The sequence below is a fragment of the Polyodon spathula genome, chromosome 18 (assembly GCF_017654505.1).
Source record: "Polyodon spathula isolate WHYD16114869_AA chromosome 18, ASM1765450v1, whole genome shotgun sequence".
Lineage (NCBI taxonomy): Eukaryota > Metazoa > Chordata > Actinopteri > Acipenseriformes > Polyodontidae > Polyodon > Polyodon spathula.
In genome coordinates, this window is record NC_054551.1 from 908,214 (window position 1) to 924,621 (window position 16,408).

At 47.9% G+C, this 16,408-nt stretch overlaps 3 protein-coding genes across 3 annotated transcripts; 1 reads left to right on the forward strand and 2 right to left on the reverse strand.

Annotated features, from left to right (window-relative positions):
* Window positions 1-430: 430 nt before the first annotated feature.
* Window positions 431-5,422, reverse strand: LOC121330474 (pentraxin-4). Its single transcript, XM_041277017.1, has 3 exons — window positions 5,091-5,422; window positions 3,451-4,240; window positions 431-1,103 (listed from the first exon to the last, which is right to left on the reverse strand). Exons 1-3 carry the CDS (start codon window positions 5,232-5,234, stop codon window positions 460-462), a joined length of 1,578 nt encoding a protein of 525 aa, XP_041132951.1. The 5' UTR covers window positions 5,235-5,422; the 3' UTR covers window positions 431-459.
* A 753-nt stretch (window positions 5,423-6,175) lies between these two features.
* eci1 (enoyl-CoA delta isomerase 1) lies at window positions 6,176-11,471 on the forward strand. The gene is made up of 7 exons (XM_041217810.1): window positions 6,176-6,290; window positions 6,996-7,124; window positions 8,307-8,434; window positions 9,736-9,882; window positions 10,149-10,270; window positions 10,629-10,807; window positions 11,035-11,471. Exons 1-7 carry the CDS (start codon window positions 6,248-6,250, stop codon window positions 11,199-11,201), a joined length of 915 nt encoding a protein of 304 aa, XP_041073744.1. The 5' UTR covers window positions 6,176-6,247; the 3' UTR covers window positions 11,202-11,471.
* Window positions 11,472-12,026: 555 nt separating this feature from the next.
* dnase1 (deoxyribonuclease I) lies at window positions 12,027-14,946 on the reverse strand. Its single transcript, XM_041217811.1, has 7 exons — window positions 14,822-14,946; window positions 14,357-14,445; window positions 14,088-14,171; window positions 13,098-13,252; window positions 12,867-12,979; window positions 12,614-12,768; window positions 12,027-12,322 (listed from the first exon to the last, which is right to left on the reverse strand). Exons 1-7 carry the CDS (start codon window positions 14,939-14,941, stop codon window positions 12,166-12,168), a joined length of 873 nt encoding a protein of 290 aa, XP_041073745.1. The 5' UTR covers window positions 14,942-14,946; the 3' UTR covers window positions 12,027-12,165.
* Window positions 14,947-16,408: the final 1,462 nt, after the last annotated feature.

The following is a 16,408-nucleotide window of genomic DNA, read 5'->3' on the forward strand; positions in this document are numbered from 1 at the left end:
TCCTGTGAAGCTACATCTGGACCTTGTTTACAGTAACTCCAGCTTTTAATGTACAATGAGACAATCCTACTGCACATTCCTATACATTATTTTACACTTTTCTTTTTTGTCTGAATAGATCGATATAGCTTATGTTACCATTAAAGCTCTAAGGGGTCCCGCTTACTGAGAATGCACGGCAGTGTGAAGATTCTCACCACTTTTCCTGTTCTGAAAAAGAATGGTAATAACCTGTCCCTGCTAAACCAACGATAATACAGGATAAGACGTTTCGGCGCTTCTATCTGTGAGCAGTATTACAGTGGAGGTCTTTGTCCATGCTGGATTGCTATCACAAAGTGATTTGTATAATGACTTGTATATCTCAGTCCCCCTCTGCAAATGCAGTGATGAATATATGGCAAGATTAATTATAACACTGAATGCAGTGTCCTCAGTGTGGGTTTTTATTTATGTGTTTCACACGCAGTGCTCAAGACAGCCGCAGTCCACACGTTGCACGTCCCCGTGGACAGCGGCGATATCGTCCAGGGTGAAGACTGTCCCTCGAGGCATGCCCTTCCCGGTGGCGATCCCAGACACTTCCCCGGGCGTCAGGGCCCGATTCCATGCTGCAAACCCAGCCAGGCTGCCCACAAAGGACTCGGCCATGTCGAACCCCCCTCCCACCGAGTCCTGCTCCTGCCCCAGGACCAGAGACCCCCCTGGCGGGATCTCGTACCCCTTCTGGAACTTGGAGCCGGCCGCGGACAGCCTCCGGTTGACGTAGTACCAGTATTTGCCCTCAATGGATGACCAGATGACGCAGAGGTGGTGCCACCCTCGGTGAAGCAGCGGGCCGACAGGCAGCTCACGGAAGGCGGGGTCTCCGATGACGAAGTGCAGGCTGGTCTGCGGGGCACTGGAGTTGCGGCCGTGCAGCACCAGCTTGTTGTCGTTCTCCTCCGTGGCGTAGGACAGCAGGGTGCCCAGGTAGCCAGCCTCGGTCCGCAGCCAGGTGCACACAGACAGCTCGTGAAGCTCTGCAGGGAAGCCCTTAGTGAAGGTGACGTAGTTCTCAGTGGAGGCATTGGGGAAGACCAGCATCGACTTCACGTTGCATACTGGAAAAAAAAAAAACAGGATGAAAAACAAAACGCAAACGTTTGTAGCAGACCACTTTCTTTCATCATTCTGGACTACCAGCATTGACATTTTTACACAATTAAAATTAAACACAGTGAGGAACTTTTTAGACTTCTACTTCTAAGACAGTGCTCGCAGCACAAACTTTCAGCCAGCACCTTCATCATTACTCAGCTGAATCTTGAGTTGCTGTCTATTATAGAGTGTGTTTGAAGTTATACTGCAGGTTAATTATTCCTACTTCAAATACATCATTTGAAATGTTTCCTTGGAACAATCAAGTTGAGCTATTCAGCTTCTGAAAGCTGGCATGGCTGGCATGCAGGCGGTGGTCACCCCCGTTCAATGCATTCTCATTCTGGCTGTGCTGGGAAACTCCAGAAGCTTGTGCTGCACAATACCATATGTAAAGGGGAAAGGAGCTCTGTTGGTATTCCATCGGCATGTATTTCTGGCTCATTCCACGTATTCAATGTGTAATCTGAGCCTCCTGTCAGCAGAAATTATTTTTAATACAAGTGCCATTTATTTCCTTTATTTTTTTTTATGTAAGTGCATGTCAATGCTACAGTACACTGTGGAATGGGAGAGCATGCTGTAAGTACCATGATATACCCAACACCTCTGCTCTGCCATGCTGTCAGTACCATGCTATACCCGACACCTCTGCTCTGCCATGCTGTCAGTACCATGCTATACCCGACACCTCTGCTCTGCCATGCTGTCAGTACCATGATATACCCAACACCTCTGCTCTGCCATGCTGTCAGTACCATGCTATACCCGACACCTCTGCTCTGCCATGCTGTCAGTACCATGCTATACCCGACACCTCTGCTCTGCCATGCTGTCAGTACCATGCTATACCCGACACCTCTGCTCTGCCATGCTGTCAGTACCATGCTATACCCGACACCTCTGCTCTGCCATGCTGTCACCATGATAATACCAAACACCTCTGCTCTGCCATGCTGTCAGTACCATGCTATACCTGACACCTCTGCTCTGCCATGCTGTCAATACCATGATATACCCAACACCTCTGCTCTGCCATGCTGTCAGTACCATGATATACCCGACACCTCTGCTCTGCCATGCTGTCAGTACCATGCTATACCCAACACCTCTGCTCTGCCATGCTGTCAGTACCATGCTATACCCGACACCTCTGCTCTGCCATGCTGTCAGTACCATGCTATACCCGACACCTCTGCTCTGCCATGCTGTCAGTACCATGCTATACCCGACACCTCTGCTCTGCCATGCTGTCAGTACCATGATAATACCAAACACCTCTGCTCTGCCATGCTGTCAGTACCATACTATACCTGACACCTCTGCTCTGCCATGCTGTCAGTACCATGCTATACCCGACACCTCTGCTCTGCCATGCTGTCAGTACCATGCTATACCCGACACCTCTGCTCTGCCATGCTGTCCGTACCATGATAATACCAAACACCTCTGCTCTGCCATGCTGTCAGTACCATGCTATACCTGACACCTCTGCTCTGCCATGCTGTCAATACCATGATATACCCAACACCTCTGCTCTGCCATGCTGTCAGTACCATGATATACCCGACACCTCTGCTCTGCCATGCTGTCAGTACCATGCTATACCCGACACCTCTGCTCTGCCATGCTGTCAGTACCATGCTATACCCGACACCTCTGCTCTGCCATGCTGTCAGTACCATGCTATACCCGACACCACTGCTCTGCCATGCTGTCAGTACCATGCTATACCCGACACCTCTGCTCTGCCATGCTGTCAGTACCATGATAATACCAAACACCTCTGCTCTGCCATGCTGTCAGTACCATACTATACCTGACACCTCTGCTCTGCCATGCTGTCAGTACCATGCTATACCCGACACCTCTGCTCTGCCATGCTGTCAGTACCATGATAATACCAAACACCTCTGCTCTGCCATGCTGTCAGTACCATGCTATACCCAACCCCTCTTCTCTGCCATGCTGTCAGTACCATGCTATACCTGACACCTCTGCTCTGCCATGCCGTGCTTCTGCTTCAATGGTAGAGTAACTGTGGAGTTGAGAGATTTAATAAACTATCCCACTATCCGAGACCTCCGACTTCAGTTGCTATTGTGGGAGGTAAAACGATAGCCCTGCTTCTTCGGGACTCTGTGCTTGTGAAGGTTTTTACTCTGTTTATATTTGGGGGTGGAGGGTTGATTCACATGCATAAATATAGCTTTACTGCTCTTGTAAACACTGGGTGGCATGTTTGTCTCCTAGAACACCACTCTGAATTTAGCCAGATTGATGCAGGTTATTTATTCAGACAGTACGTACTCGTGCCTGGCTTCTTGGGGGGCTGTTCCTGCTGCTGCTGCTGCCAGGGGATCTTGTGTCTCTGGACGGGTGGTGGGAGCCCCTGGGTTTGCTGCAGGGGTTGGTTCACCTGGGTTTCCTTGGCGGTCTTGGGTCTGAGTGCTGGAGTCCCGGGGGTCTGTCTCTCCTGAAGCTGCCTGCCCTTGAAATGCTTGACTTGGAGCTTCTTTCCAGATCTCTGCTGCTGCTGCTGCTCCCCGTCTGTATCCGGGGTCTCAGTTGCTTTTCCTTCGGGCGTCTGGTTAGAGGAGCGTTGGGCTGAGGGTTCACTGGAGGAAAGGGCCTCGCTCTGCAAGGCGCTGCTCACCTGCTGCTCAAACCGCTCCACCTTGGCCTCCTGGCTTCTGAGAGCATCCTGGAGCCCCTGGAGGCCGGCCCGCACCTGGTCCCTGTCAGAGGAGAGGGAGCTGATCTGATCCTTCTGGTCCCGGAGTTCCTGGGTGAGGCTGGAGAGCACACCGTCGCGCTCCTTGTTGTCTCTCAGGGTCTGCTTGCTCTTCTCGTTCAGGGCTTTCTCCAGGGCACTCACCTTGAGCTCCAGCTTCTTGTTTTTCTTCTGGAGCTTCTTGGTCCAGAGCTTGAGGCTGTCGAGGTCTCTCGTGGCGGAGGCGTGGAAGCTGCCGATGGTCTGGGAGATGTTGGCGTACTGGTCTGTCAGCAGCTGGAAGCGCTCCTCGATGTTGTAAGAGATGTTGTAGTTGTCTGCGATTCCTTGAAGGCGGGTGAGAGTCAGCTCCTGGAACCAGCGGAACTGCATGACAAAGAGATTGAAAACACTCCATAGTCATTCGTATTAGAACACATTACAAGAAAGGTAACAAATGCAATGACAAGCGTTTCAATTAATAGTTCTGATACATTTTAAATAAGAAGCCTGTTCATTCATTTAATTCTGCTAATGACTGAAAAAAGTCCAGTGTATGGAAGTTGTGTTATAGGCTGATAATTATGCTAATAATTTTAATTTTCAAAAAGATTCTACGAATGTTTTATATTTCATTATTAAATAAAATAAACATTTTTTTTTCCATTTCCAAATAACAAAATAACACATGTCCTTTTCCATTATTTTTGAGAAAATATGAATATGTGCTTTAAGAAAATGGATACGTGTATAACCCATAAAAAGTCTATAACACCATCCAAAAGCTCTAAGCTTCCTACAGTATACTGCAATACTCTATTATCTTACAGGAAGCTATGTTTCTGGAGGGCATGGTAGTATTTCATAGTATCATGTGGGTTCTGACAAAGTTTTTATTGGAAATTAAGCAAACTGTGAAAGGAAAGCATACCCTTATGATAGTTCCTCATTGTAAAGCATAGTAAAGTCTAAAAAATCATACAATGCAAAGCATAGGAATGGCAAAGCATATTCAAAGCATTGGAAACAGCAAGTGCGTACTGTAACAGCTGGAAAATTATGTGGAAAACTGAAAATGTGCCGTGATAAAGGGAACACATGAGAAACACCGCAGAATGGGAGACAAACTGAATGAAATGGCAAGAATGAAAGCCATCGCACTGCCCCCTCCTCAGAGATTCACACACACAGCTCCTGAATAAGCAGATCACGGCTCCTCACTCAGCCTGCCACCCACCTGCTCCTCCAGTCTCCTCAGCCTCTCAAAGAAAGGTTTCCTCGTGCCCGTCTCGGCTTGCCCTGCCTGCTGCCCGGACCCAGGCTGTGCACAGAGGCAGGTCAGGAGCAGGAGTAGGAACGCCACCTTCCCGCAGCTCGGCATCTTCACACAGAGGGGCTGTCAGGAGCTGTCTGCCTGAGATTCACCAGCAAAGCGGTCTGAGCGCAGGGCTGGAGGCAGCTTTTATATTTGGAAGCTCTCTGGTCGCTCTGATTAATAGCTCTGCCCGTGACCCCATCCCAAAAGGGGTGTGCATTCCTCCCAGGGTGTGGAACGGAAGCAAGGAGGCTGAGCTTCAGCTAGACGAGTTCTACAGACGCCTGCTACTCCATACAGTGCCGGAGGGCTCTCTCTCTCTCTCCACCTTCCTTCACAAGCTCACAGGGAGGCTGTTACTGTGTGTGCACTGCCAGGAGCACAGTGGTGGAAACCGAGATATGCTTTATATACCTACTGGACCTCATGTCCATTTCATTTCATCTGTTTCTACCATCCAGGTGTTTAATGAATTAGGAAGAGTACATTCCAGTCTGCACACACAGCTCTTTCAATGCATCTCAGTCAATTATATAAAATCCAATGACACTGCCCCTATAGTACACTGTATACAGCAGTGTTTTTTTTTTTTTACTAGAGCTGTGTTTTGGAGTTTGGGGTTCGAACAGTGCATTGGCTTCAAGTCTAGGCTGGTCTTTTTACAGGAGGGTCTAGTTTGTCTTTACCCTCGACAGCAGCACAAGCGCTGCAGCTCCCTTTTTTCCAAAACAAGAAATCCAGGATGTGAGATTAACAAGCTCCCGCTGTATCTCTTGTTAGCATTGCATGGAACAGTTTATCTTCTTTTAACAAGCCTCTGCTTCAAAACTTTGTATTAGTGTGAGCACACTGACGTAAAAGAAGAAAACGCTTCAATGGAATGGAAGAGTTCTACCGCCCTCTGGTGCTCGAATTGGAACACTACGGCTAAATGTGAAGAACGGATTTAAATGTTTAATATTTCCAGTAGAGGGCGGTATGCAGCACGCACTGAGCTTTGTTCGACCCCTAGCTGTCTTCGCCAGGCCTTCCTCGAGTCGGTTTCCTGCAGAGGCACTGTTGCTATTGGGGAGAGAAACATGGCAAGTTTACTGAAGCATTCTGCGAAGTACGTCCTCTCAGGTATGTGAAACGAAAAGATTAAAAGTAATCTTTAAAAACAGTGACTGCGTTTCATATTAACCTGCTTCATTGGTTGATCACCTGTTTTCTTCCCCAGTCCTGTTGTCAAACTAACTAGGTGATAGTGTTTAGAAATTAGGACGAAGGTCAACACCGGACAACATATTGACTATTTAATTTGCTTGGTTGCATGCAAGCTTTTTTTTATTTTTTTATAGGGCTACAAAGACGTTATATTAAATGTTTAAATAAGTAAATACAGTATATTTATATGCCATAAATCATAATACTTTGCAGAGCTACATAAGTTTATTGTGATAGCTGGCTTTTAAAGGGGTTAACGAGTTATGATCAAGACATAGAGATCTAGTCGTAGTTAATTGCAAAATGCTACTGTTAACTGCTGCTGTAGGCAAGCTTTTAAAAGGGTGCACCCATTGCTGTAATGCTGTAAGTATTCGGTTAAGCCAAGGTTTTGCTAATATAACTTTTTTTTTTCCTTATTCCCCTTTAAATTGCATTTGGAAACCGTCGAGTCAGCACAACAAACTCAACACGTAGTTCATGCATACGCAATGAAGCAAGCTGATGCATAGTTATAAAAACAAGTAATTGTTCTAATTGTGTCTAAATGCTGCTTTGCCCTTGCAGCTGTGAAGTGTGTGTAGGTTTGGTTTCTGTGGTGTGACTCTGCCTGTGTTGCAGGGAGGCTGTCTCATCTGGGTGTACACAGCAGATATGGGGGTCTCCAGTGTCTGCAGCCCTGCCTCCTTCCACACCAGAGGAGCGTCTCTACTGGCAGCAAGATCCAGGTAGAGATGGACGACAGCACAGGTAAATACCAGCTGCACCTGAGAACAGAGGGGCGGCCTGTCTCTGTTTGTCTGTCTGATGGGCGACAGCACAGGTACATACCAGCTGCACGTCTGAAGCACAGGGCTGCAGTGTGGTGTGCTCAAGGTCATGTGTCGTGTCCCGTGCTAGCAGCAGTGTGCAATGTCCCGCGCTAGCAGCAGTGTGCTGTGTCCCGTGCTGGGGGCAGTGCCCCATGCTGGCAGCAGTGTGTTGTTCTCAAGGTTGTGTGCTGTGTCCCACGCTGGTGGCAGTGTGCAGTGTCCCGCGCTAGCAGCAGTGTGCAGTGTCCCGTGCTGGCGGCAGTGCCCCATGCTGGCAGCAGTGTTTTGTTCTCAAGGTTGTGTGCTGTGTCCCACGCTGGTGGCAGTGTGCAGTGTCCCGTGCTGGCGGCAGTGTGCAGTGTCCCGTGCTGGCGGCAGTGCCCCATGCTGGCAGCAGTGTGTTGTTCTCAAGGTTGTGTGCTGTGTCCCACGCTGGTGGCAGTGTGCAGTGTCCCGTGCTGGCGGCAGTGTGCTGTGTCACGCGCTGGCGGCAGTGTTCCATGCTGGCATTAGTATGCAGTGTCCCATGCTGGCAGCAGTGTGCAGTGTTCCATGCTGGCGGCAGTGTGCAGTGCCCCATGCTGGCATTAGTATGCAGTGTCCCATGCTGGCAGCAGTGTGCAGTGTTCCATGCTGGCATCAGTGTGCAGTGCCCCATGCTGGCGGCAGTGTGCAGTGTCCCGCGCTGGCAGCAGTGCCCCATGCTGGCAGCAGTGTGCAGTGTTCCATGCTGGCGGCAGTGTGCAGTGTCCCATGCTGGCAGCAGTGTGCAGTGTTCCATGCTGGCGGCAGTGTGCAGTGTCCCATGCTGGCAGCAGTGTCCCATGCTGGCGGCAGTGTCCCATGCTGGCGGCAGTGTGCAGTGTCCCGCGCTAGCAGCAGTGTGCAGTTCCCCGTGCTGGCGGCAGTGTCCCACTCTAGCAGCAGTGTGCAGTGCCCTGCGCTGGCGGCTGTGTCCCATGCTGGCAGCAGTGTGCTGTGTCCCGTGCTGGCAGCAGTATGCAGTGTCCCGCGCTGGCGGCAGTGTGCGGTGTCCCGCGCTAACGGCAGTGTCCCATGCTGGCAGCAGTGTCCTGTGTCCCGCGCTCCAGTGACTCTCTCCCCTGTGCTCCTGTTCCAGGCATCGCTATTCTAACGATGAAGAGCCCTCCTGTGAACAGCCTCAGCCTGGACTTCCTGACCGAGTTCTCAATCAGCCTGGAGAAGCTGGAGCTGGACCGGGGCTGCAGGGGAGTCATCCTCACCTCCGTACGTGAGCAGCCAGGGCAGGAGAGCTCAGTGAATACATGCAGGGAGATTGGATCCTCATCTCAGTGAATACATGCAGGGAGATCGGATCCTCATCTCAGTGAATACATGCAGGGAGATCGGATCCTCATCTCAGTGAATACATGCAGGGAGATCGGATCCTCATCTCAGTGAATACATGCAGGGAGATCAGATCCGCATCTCAGTGAATACATGCAGGGAGATCGGATCTGATCCTCATCTCAGTGAATACACGCAGAGAGATCGGATCTGATCCTCATCTCAGTGAATACATGCAGGGAGATCGGATCCTCATCTCAGTGAATACATGCAGGGAGATCGGATCTGATCCTCATCTCAGTGAATACATGCAGAGAGATCGGATCTGATCCTCATCTCAGTGAATACATGCAGAGAGATCGGATCTGATCCTCATCTCAGTGAATACATGAAGAGAGATCGGATCTGATCCTCATCTCAGTGAATACATGCAGGGAGATCAGCTCCTCATCTCAGTGAATACACGCAGGGAGATCTGATCCGCATCTCAGTGACTACATGCAGGGAGATTGGATCCGCATCTCAGTGAATACATGCAGAGAGATTGGATCTGATCCTCATCTCGGTGAATACACGCAGAGAGATCGGATCTGATCCTCATCTCAGTGAATACACGCAGAGAGATCGGATCTGATCCTCATCTCAGTGAATACATGCAGAGAGATCGGATCTGATCCTCATCTCGGTGAATACATGCAGAGAGATCGGATCTGATCCTCATCTCGGTGAATACATGCAGAGAGATCGGATCTGATCCTCATCTCGGTGAATACACGCAGAGAGATCGGATCTGATCCTCATCTCAGTGAATACATGCAGAGAGATCGGATCTGATCCTCATCTCAGTGAATACATGCAGAGAGATCGGATCTGATCCGCACACAGCTGCTCAGACTGGATCTGCTTATTATTCTGAGTACATTATTGGATACATTTTAGAACACCTTTTTTTAACCCTTAAACACTGAATATATATATATATATATATATATATATATATATGATTTTTTTTTTTTTTTTTATATGACTCGATATATCAAAAGGTATATTAAGTTCCATAGAATTCATGGATCAGACTGCTATGCATTGGGAGTCTCATTTCTACCTCTGCTGTGTGTCTGTCTGTGTGTGTGTGTGTGTGTGTGTGTGTGTGTGTGTGTGTCTGTCTGTCTATCTGTCTGTGCGTGTGTATATGTCTCTGTCTGTCTGTCTATCTGCGTGTGTGTGTGTGTGTATTGCAGGCACTCCCGAAGATCTTCTCCGCGGGGCTGGACATCATGGAGATGTATGGGAAGAGCCCTGAGCATTGCGGGGAGTTCTGGAAGGCGGTGCAGGAGATGTGGCTGCGGCTGTATGGCTCCAGTATGATCACAGTAGCAGCGATTAATGTAAGTGTGCAGACCCACTGAGTCAGCCACGTCGAGTGAGAGTGGAGTAGCTGTCTTACAGTTAGGGTGGGGCGAGGGGTCAGTTCAATTGTAACCTGTATTGAATCGCAATGTTAATTGTAACTGAATGTAATTGCAGCTGGCATTGCTGCTCTAAATATTATAATTGATCCTAGGTATGGTTTTGGCTTCAGTGATATGAGGGTCTGTGGTTTAAAAGGTTTAATTCCATTGGTTTTTTGAGATTATTTTTTGTTTGTTTTTAGGGCTCCAGTCCCGCAGGAGGCTGTCTGATGGCCTTGGCTTGTGACTACAGAATTATGGCCGAAAACCCCAAATACAGCATCGGCTTGAACGAGACTCAGCTGGGGATTGTCGCCCCCTTCTGGTAAGCGACAGAGTTACATTACTTACCGTGTTATTTCACTCATACATATTCTAAATCACTTGTTGTGTTCACCCTGTTTAATTTCAGAATGTTTGCAATGAAACTAGCAGGAACTGTTCTTGCTTGCAACCAAGATATTTCGTGATCGGTTATATTCATCGTGTGTGTGTGTGTGTGTGTGTTGTGTCCCGTGCGGTCTGTGAATTTGTCCCGTGCGTGTGTGTTGTGTCCCATGCGGTCTGTGAATGTGTCCCGTGCGTGTGTGTTGTGTCCCGTGCGGTCTGTGAATGTGTCCCGTGCGTGTGTGTTGTGTCCCGTGCGGTTTGTGAATGCGTTGCTGGGTTTGTTTTGGCACCAGGTTCAAGGACACCCTGGTGAACACTGTTGGGAACAGAGCGGCTGAGCTCTCTCTGCAGCTGGGGCTCCTGTACAGCGCTCCCGACGCTCTCAGAACCGGCCTCGTGGATCTGCTGGTACCGGAGGACAAGGTCCTCAGCACAGCCTCTCAAACCGTGACCCAGTGGCTAGCTGTTCCAGGTGAGAATGCAATCGGAAGCAATTTTTAAAAATGTGTGTTTCTTCAATCTAAATAGTCTTGACCCCAAAAGTTCTGTTGATTTTGTCCCATAGCAGTGAACCGATGTTTACTGTGTTATGCCAATGTGCAGTTTAAACTGGATTCCCTGGAGCTGCTCAATCAGAGCCTGAACTCCAGTCCAGCCCAGTGCCCTTGCTGTACTCCCTCTTCTTTTCCTTTACTGCAGACCACGCCCGGCAGATCACCAAGTCCATGATGAGAAAGCCGACAGTCGACCGACTGCTGGCGAGCAGGGAGCCCGACATCAAGAACTTCGTCAGCTTCATCACCAAAGACTCAATCCAGAAATCACTCCGGGTTTACATGGAGAGACTGAAACAGAGAAAACCCTAGAGGCGCGCAGTGACGTGCCCACGATCGCTTCGCTGAAGAAGCACCTGTGAGGTCTTTTCTGTTCGGTCATTACCGATTGCGCTCTTTCGAAAGACAAAAACAAAAAAAAAAAAAAAAAAAAACTAAACAAAAAAAAATCGGTTCTGCAGTGTTTTAATGTTTTAGAAAAATGAACTGTTTCAGTTCCTGACGTGGCTGGTTTCTAGTGCCTTTTTTCTATAGCTGATATCTGTGCTTGTGCAGATTCCAAATAAACCATTGGTGACTGTTTGATACTTCTTAATATGCATCTGAAAGAGAAATCACTGTAAAGCTCTCTCATGCAACCCACTGGCCATGGATCTGTGGTTTATCGTGTTTATAAACTGCACTTTGCATTTTCTTTTGGTAATATTTTATTACACTCATTTTTTCCCCTCTCTCTGTTATATAAATCCCGGGAGGGTTTCACACAGCAGTGTCCTCACGACCGAAGGATGACTTCGACTGGGAAATGGTCGCTGACAGCAAGAGCCTGCAAAAGAAATCGATGCAAGTCACTGAATGTTCAGTTTTGCAGTTAGCCAGGCCTCCACTGAGTGCATGGAACAAGAACACTCTGGCTTTGCAGAGCAGGTGTGACTATTACAGGTTTTCCTAGATTGACGAGGGGAGACTGCACACACAGCTTGACTCTAGACATAGAGCTGGTTTCAGAGGTAACTTCGAGGCAGCAGTCTGTCTGTGCAAAAACGACAGTGCTTTCTCTGTGGTTAAGAATGGGTTTGAGAAACAGGTAAAAAAAAAAAAAAAAAAAAAAAAAAAAAGAAGAGCTCAGATATTTTTACTAGCTAGCGATCTGCATTCATGACAAAGCTGCAGTGATATATTTGAGAATCGGTCTCCTCTAGTCAGATCACTGATATGAGGCTTCCCTCACTTACTCATTGAACTGGCTGAGATACGAGTGTGGAGAAACAGAAGCTCAAATCCCATTTGCATGGAGGCAGAGCTGCAATAATAGAAATGAGAAGGAAACCCTTACTTGATCTTGAGTTAATTTCAGTACGGTCTGGAAATCGTAAACCACGGCGGACCCAGGAGAGACTGTGTTCTTCATGGCTGATCCACTGGCAACGATCCTGTTTAATGCAAGTTATAGTTAGTTAGGCTTGGGGTTAATAGCAATAAAAGCAGGTGTTTCAGAGTAAGAATACAAAGGAGACTATCATTATGCATTGCATCTTCCATATCCACCCCATAAAAGGAATAGAAGAGAGTGTTTGTCCCAATCTGAGGTCACCATGCATGAAGGGTTAATATAGAAGCTGCATCTCCCTGCTCAGTCAGTCTGAGTCCCTGACAGGGTGGAACAGCAGCTCCCTGCAGTAAACCCTCTGTTTTAGTTTTTGCTCCCTGCCTGCTCTCCATACCTGTCGTACGGGCAGTGTGTTTCGGTGACGGTGGTGTCTGCACTGTCTGGGATGAGCCACTGGAACTGGGGGTCCGTGCGCAGCCTGATCCGGGGCCAATTGGAGGGCGTCACATAGGAGCAGCCGGCATTGAAGTCTCCCATCAGCAGAATGTTCTGCAACACAGGGGGACACGCCCGTCACCACAGGAACACAGGAAGCAGCGTGGGGATGAAGGAGCAAGCCTGGGGTTGAATAAAACCACATTGCTTACGTCTGTCTGCCACCGTGACACCAAATCCATGCAGACGTCGTAGAGAGCATCGATTTCCTGCACGGCATCGCTGGGCGAGGTGTGCTGGGGTACGATGGCAAACTCTCTGACCGCTGCAGGGAAGGAGGACAGTGGATCACACTGTATCATGCGGTTCTTACAGCAACATGTCTTGACACGATAAGGCCAATAGTCACAAGAAGGTGTAGCGCTTGTCAGCAATTGCTGAGCAGGTGGTCAAAAAAATGAATGAATGAGTGCAGCAGGTACCTGCGTGAGGAGAGGAGAACTTCACCACGAAAGGCTCTCTGTTGAAGGTGTCGTTGCCGCAGGGCTCACACCCGTCGTCATAGTGATAGCTGTCAATCACCGACACCCTTTCATCTCTGACAGGAAAGCAACAATCTGCTTTAATGCAGGAGTGGAAATGCATCTCCCGGCACATAGCAGTTTGATCCATTCCTGGTTTTAGTAGGAGTTTAATAGGAACACACCTGGGCTTGTCATTGTACCTGCACACTGGGGCTAATCAAGCTAGTAGTAAAACCTGGAATGGGTGACACTGCTATGCAATAGTACTCTTATTTCTGTCCCTGTAATGACAGTAGTCAGCAATGCTATGAGCTGCATTGGTTTGATGATAAAACACCAGCACTATGTTACAGAAGATGGTATGAGAAGATCTGTCAAGACAGCAGATACGCTTTTAGAAGCTACCATTATGTATTCTTACCTCAAGCACCTTGCATACGTCTTGAAAGGATTTGCTCCTTGTACTCTTAAGCTTAGCTGTATAAGCTATAATTGTGGCCAGGATTCCTACATGAACTCAATTATTAATCTTTTTTTTTTTATCTATAGCTCATTCCCATTGCATACTGCAGAAGGCTTTGCCACACAGGCAGTTCTTTTTTTTTGTGCTGTGAATGATTTTAGCCTTCAGAATATTCATCACGACATACTCTTTTCTAACGCTAATGCATTTTAAAATTTGATGACGTGCTAAAACTTTGACAGCTCCTGTTTGGTACTTGAATTATGTTACCATTTAAGCCCATTTACCTTTCTAAAAAAACTGCACACCAGTGACTTTAGCTGCTGTAAAACCCAGTGTGGCAGATGGCATTACTTGCGTAGCCTGGCTCTGGACAGATAACGCTGCAAAGAATGGTTGCAGCTCCTAGTCAGTAGAGCAGAGCCAGTGAGTGAGGGCAGTTGTACCTGTAGATGAAGAGGTAGCGCTCGGTGTAAGTGCTCCGTCCCAGTGGATCACTCACTATGTGACGGTAAACATGCTGGGATCCACTGGAGGAAAAGAGAAGAAGAGTTTGTTAGACAGAGTGGTTTAAACTCAGAATACTGCGCTGATATGTTCACAAATCTTCACCAGTGCCTGGTTGATTCTTATTCTGTGCGAGGGTTACAGTGTACTGTCATGTATCCATTGCAACTTGCTGCCAGCTGTTTGCGCAGTAAAGGTGAGCTCTCACCTGTTGAGTTTCCTCATGAGGGTATTTGTGGCAGACAGGTCACTGTCACGCACTTCCTGAATGAGAATGATGTCATACCTCTGCACAACCTATCAATACACAGATCACATCAAATAAAGACGTTTCTGCTGTTCTCGCTGTCTCTGCAAACTTTGAGTTCGGTGTGCCACAAAATACGTGAAACGAGAGCATGTGCAAGTCAAGAGAGGAATCAAAACAATTGTAACAGTATATCAACAAAAACAACATACTCCTCGTAAGAAGGAACAGTGTAAGTATTATGCCATGTGTTTTTTATGTTAAAATGATTCCTCTCTGCAAATGTTCCTTTGCAATCAAGCTAAATGCACACCATCCCGTCAGTGGAAATGTTAGCTGCAGTTTTAATAGAGTGCCTGTGCATAATGGCTGTTTACATGAAGGTACCCTGCACCACACAGCCAGAGTGCAATATCAGCACCTCACCTTCACAATGATGTCCATTAAAGTGATGTTGGATGCTTTATTGTCCCCGAAGGACCTGATGTTGAAGGCGCCTATCAGCAGTGAGCAGCTTGCCCTCTCCACACAGGCCACCAGCAGCATTGTCACACACAACCCTCTGAGCAGCATCCTGCAGCACACATAGAGAAATACTGCACTGCACTGCACCACCACATGAGGCACTGCACTGCGCTGTACCACCACATGAGGCACTGCGCTGCACTGCACCACTATGAGGCACTGCACTGCGCTGTACCACCACATGAGGCACTGCACTGTACCACCACATGAGGCACTGCACTGCCACCACATGAGGCTGCGCTGTACCACCACATGAGGCACTGCACTGCACTGTACCACCACATGAGGCACTGCACTGTACCACCACATGAGGCACTGCACTGCACTGTACCACCACATGAGGCACTGCGCTGCACTGCACCACTATGAGGCACTGCACTGCACTGCACTGCACCACCATGAGGCACTGCACTGCACTGTACCACCACATGAGGCACTGCACTGTACCACCACATGAGGCACCAAGCTGCACTGCACCACTATGAGGCACTGCACTGCACTGTACCCTGTACCACCACATGAGGCACTGCACTGCACTGCACTGTACCACCACATGAGGCGCTGCGCTGCACTGCACCACTATGAGGCACTGCACTGCACTGTGAGGCGCTGTACCACCACATGAGGCGCTGCACTGTACCACCATGAGGCACTGCACTGCACTGCACTGTACCACCACATGAGGCGCTGCACTGCGCTGTACCACCATGAGGCACTGCACTGCACTGCGCTGCACTGTACCACCACATAAAGCATGGTAAAGGTAAGACTTGGGTTACATGAGTAAATCTGCACTGTTCTAGTAGCTGCCAAACTGTCTTTAGGAAGTAATTAAACACTGTATCTAAAAAAAAAGAGATTGAATATATAAATGGCCATGTTCAGAAATCATTTGTTTAATAAAATGACTTCTGAAGTAAAAACTGAAGTGCATGAATTATATAGAAGCTTCTCATTTATATTAGAAGTTTTTACATTGAATGTGACCCTCAGATTTTCATTAACATAGTAACACGTCTTGAGTACTGTGCTGCTTGTTATCTACCTGGATCTCAGTGCTCCTTATTATCTACCTGGATCTCAGTACTGCTTATTATCTACCTGGTTCTCAGTACTGCTTATTATCTACCTGGATCTCAGTACTGCTTATTATCTACCTGGATCTCAGTACTGCTTATTATCTACCTGGATCTCAGTACTGCTTATTATCTACCTGGATCTCAGTGCTCCTTATTATCTACCTGGATCTCAGTACTCCTTATTATCTACCTGGTTCTCAGTACTGCTTATTATCTACCTGGATCTCAGTACTGCTTATTATCTACCTGGATCTCAGTACTGCTTATTATCTACCTGGATCTCAGTACTGCTTATTATCTACCTTGATCTCAGTACTCTTATTATCTAGATCTCAGTGCTCCTTATTATCTACCTTGATCTCAGTACTCCTTATTATCTACCTGGTTCTCAGTATTGCTTATTATCTAC

Bases quoted from the DNA above. Each gene is read 5' to 3' on its own strand.
- eci1 (XM_041217810.1), top strand. From the start codon at position 6,248: ATGGCAAGTTTACTGAAGCATTCTGCGAAGTACGTCCTCTCAG. The intron at 6,291-6,995 runs GTATGTGAAACG...CCTGTGTTGCAG, and splicing joins TGCGAAGTACGTCCTCTCAG to GGAGGCTGTCTCATCTGGGT. The intron at 8,435-9,735 runs GTACGTGAGCAG...TGTGTATTGCAG, and splicing joins GGGGAGTCATCCTCACCTCC to GCACTCCCGAAGATCTTCTC.
- dnase1 (XM_041217811.1), bottom strand. From the start codon at position 14,941: ATGCTGCTGGTGGCCTGTGTGGAGAGGGCAAGCTGCTCACTGCTGATA. The intron at 14,446-14,821 runs GTGAGGTGCTGA...GTGTATTGATAG, and splicing joins TAATGGACATCATTGTGAAG to GTTGTGCAGAGGTATGACAT. The intron at 12,769-12,866 runs GTAAGCAATGTG...CCTGTGTTGCAG, and splicing joins TGTCACGGTGGCAGACAGAC to AACATTCTGCTGATGGGAGA.
- LOC121330474 (XM_041277017.1), bottom strand. From the start codon at position 5,234: ATGCCGAGCTGCGGGAAGGTGGCGTTCCTACTCCTGCTCCTGACCTGC. The intron at 4,241-5,090 runs GTGGGTGGCAGG...TTTGTCATGCAG, and splicing joins TGAGGAGACTGGAGGAGCAG to TTCCGCTGGTTCCAGGAGCT. The intron at 1,104-3,450 runs GTACGTACTGTC...TTTTTTTTCCAG, and splicing joins CCCCAAGAAGCCAGGCACGA to TATGCAACGTGAAGTCGATG.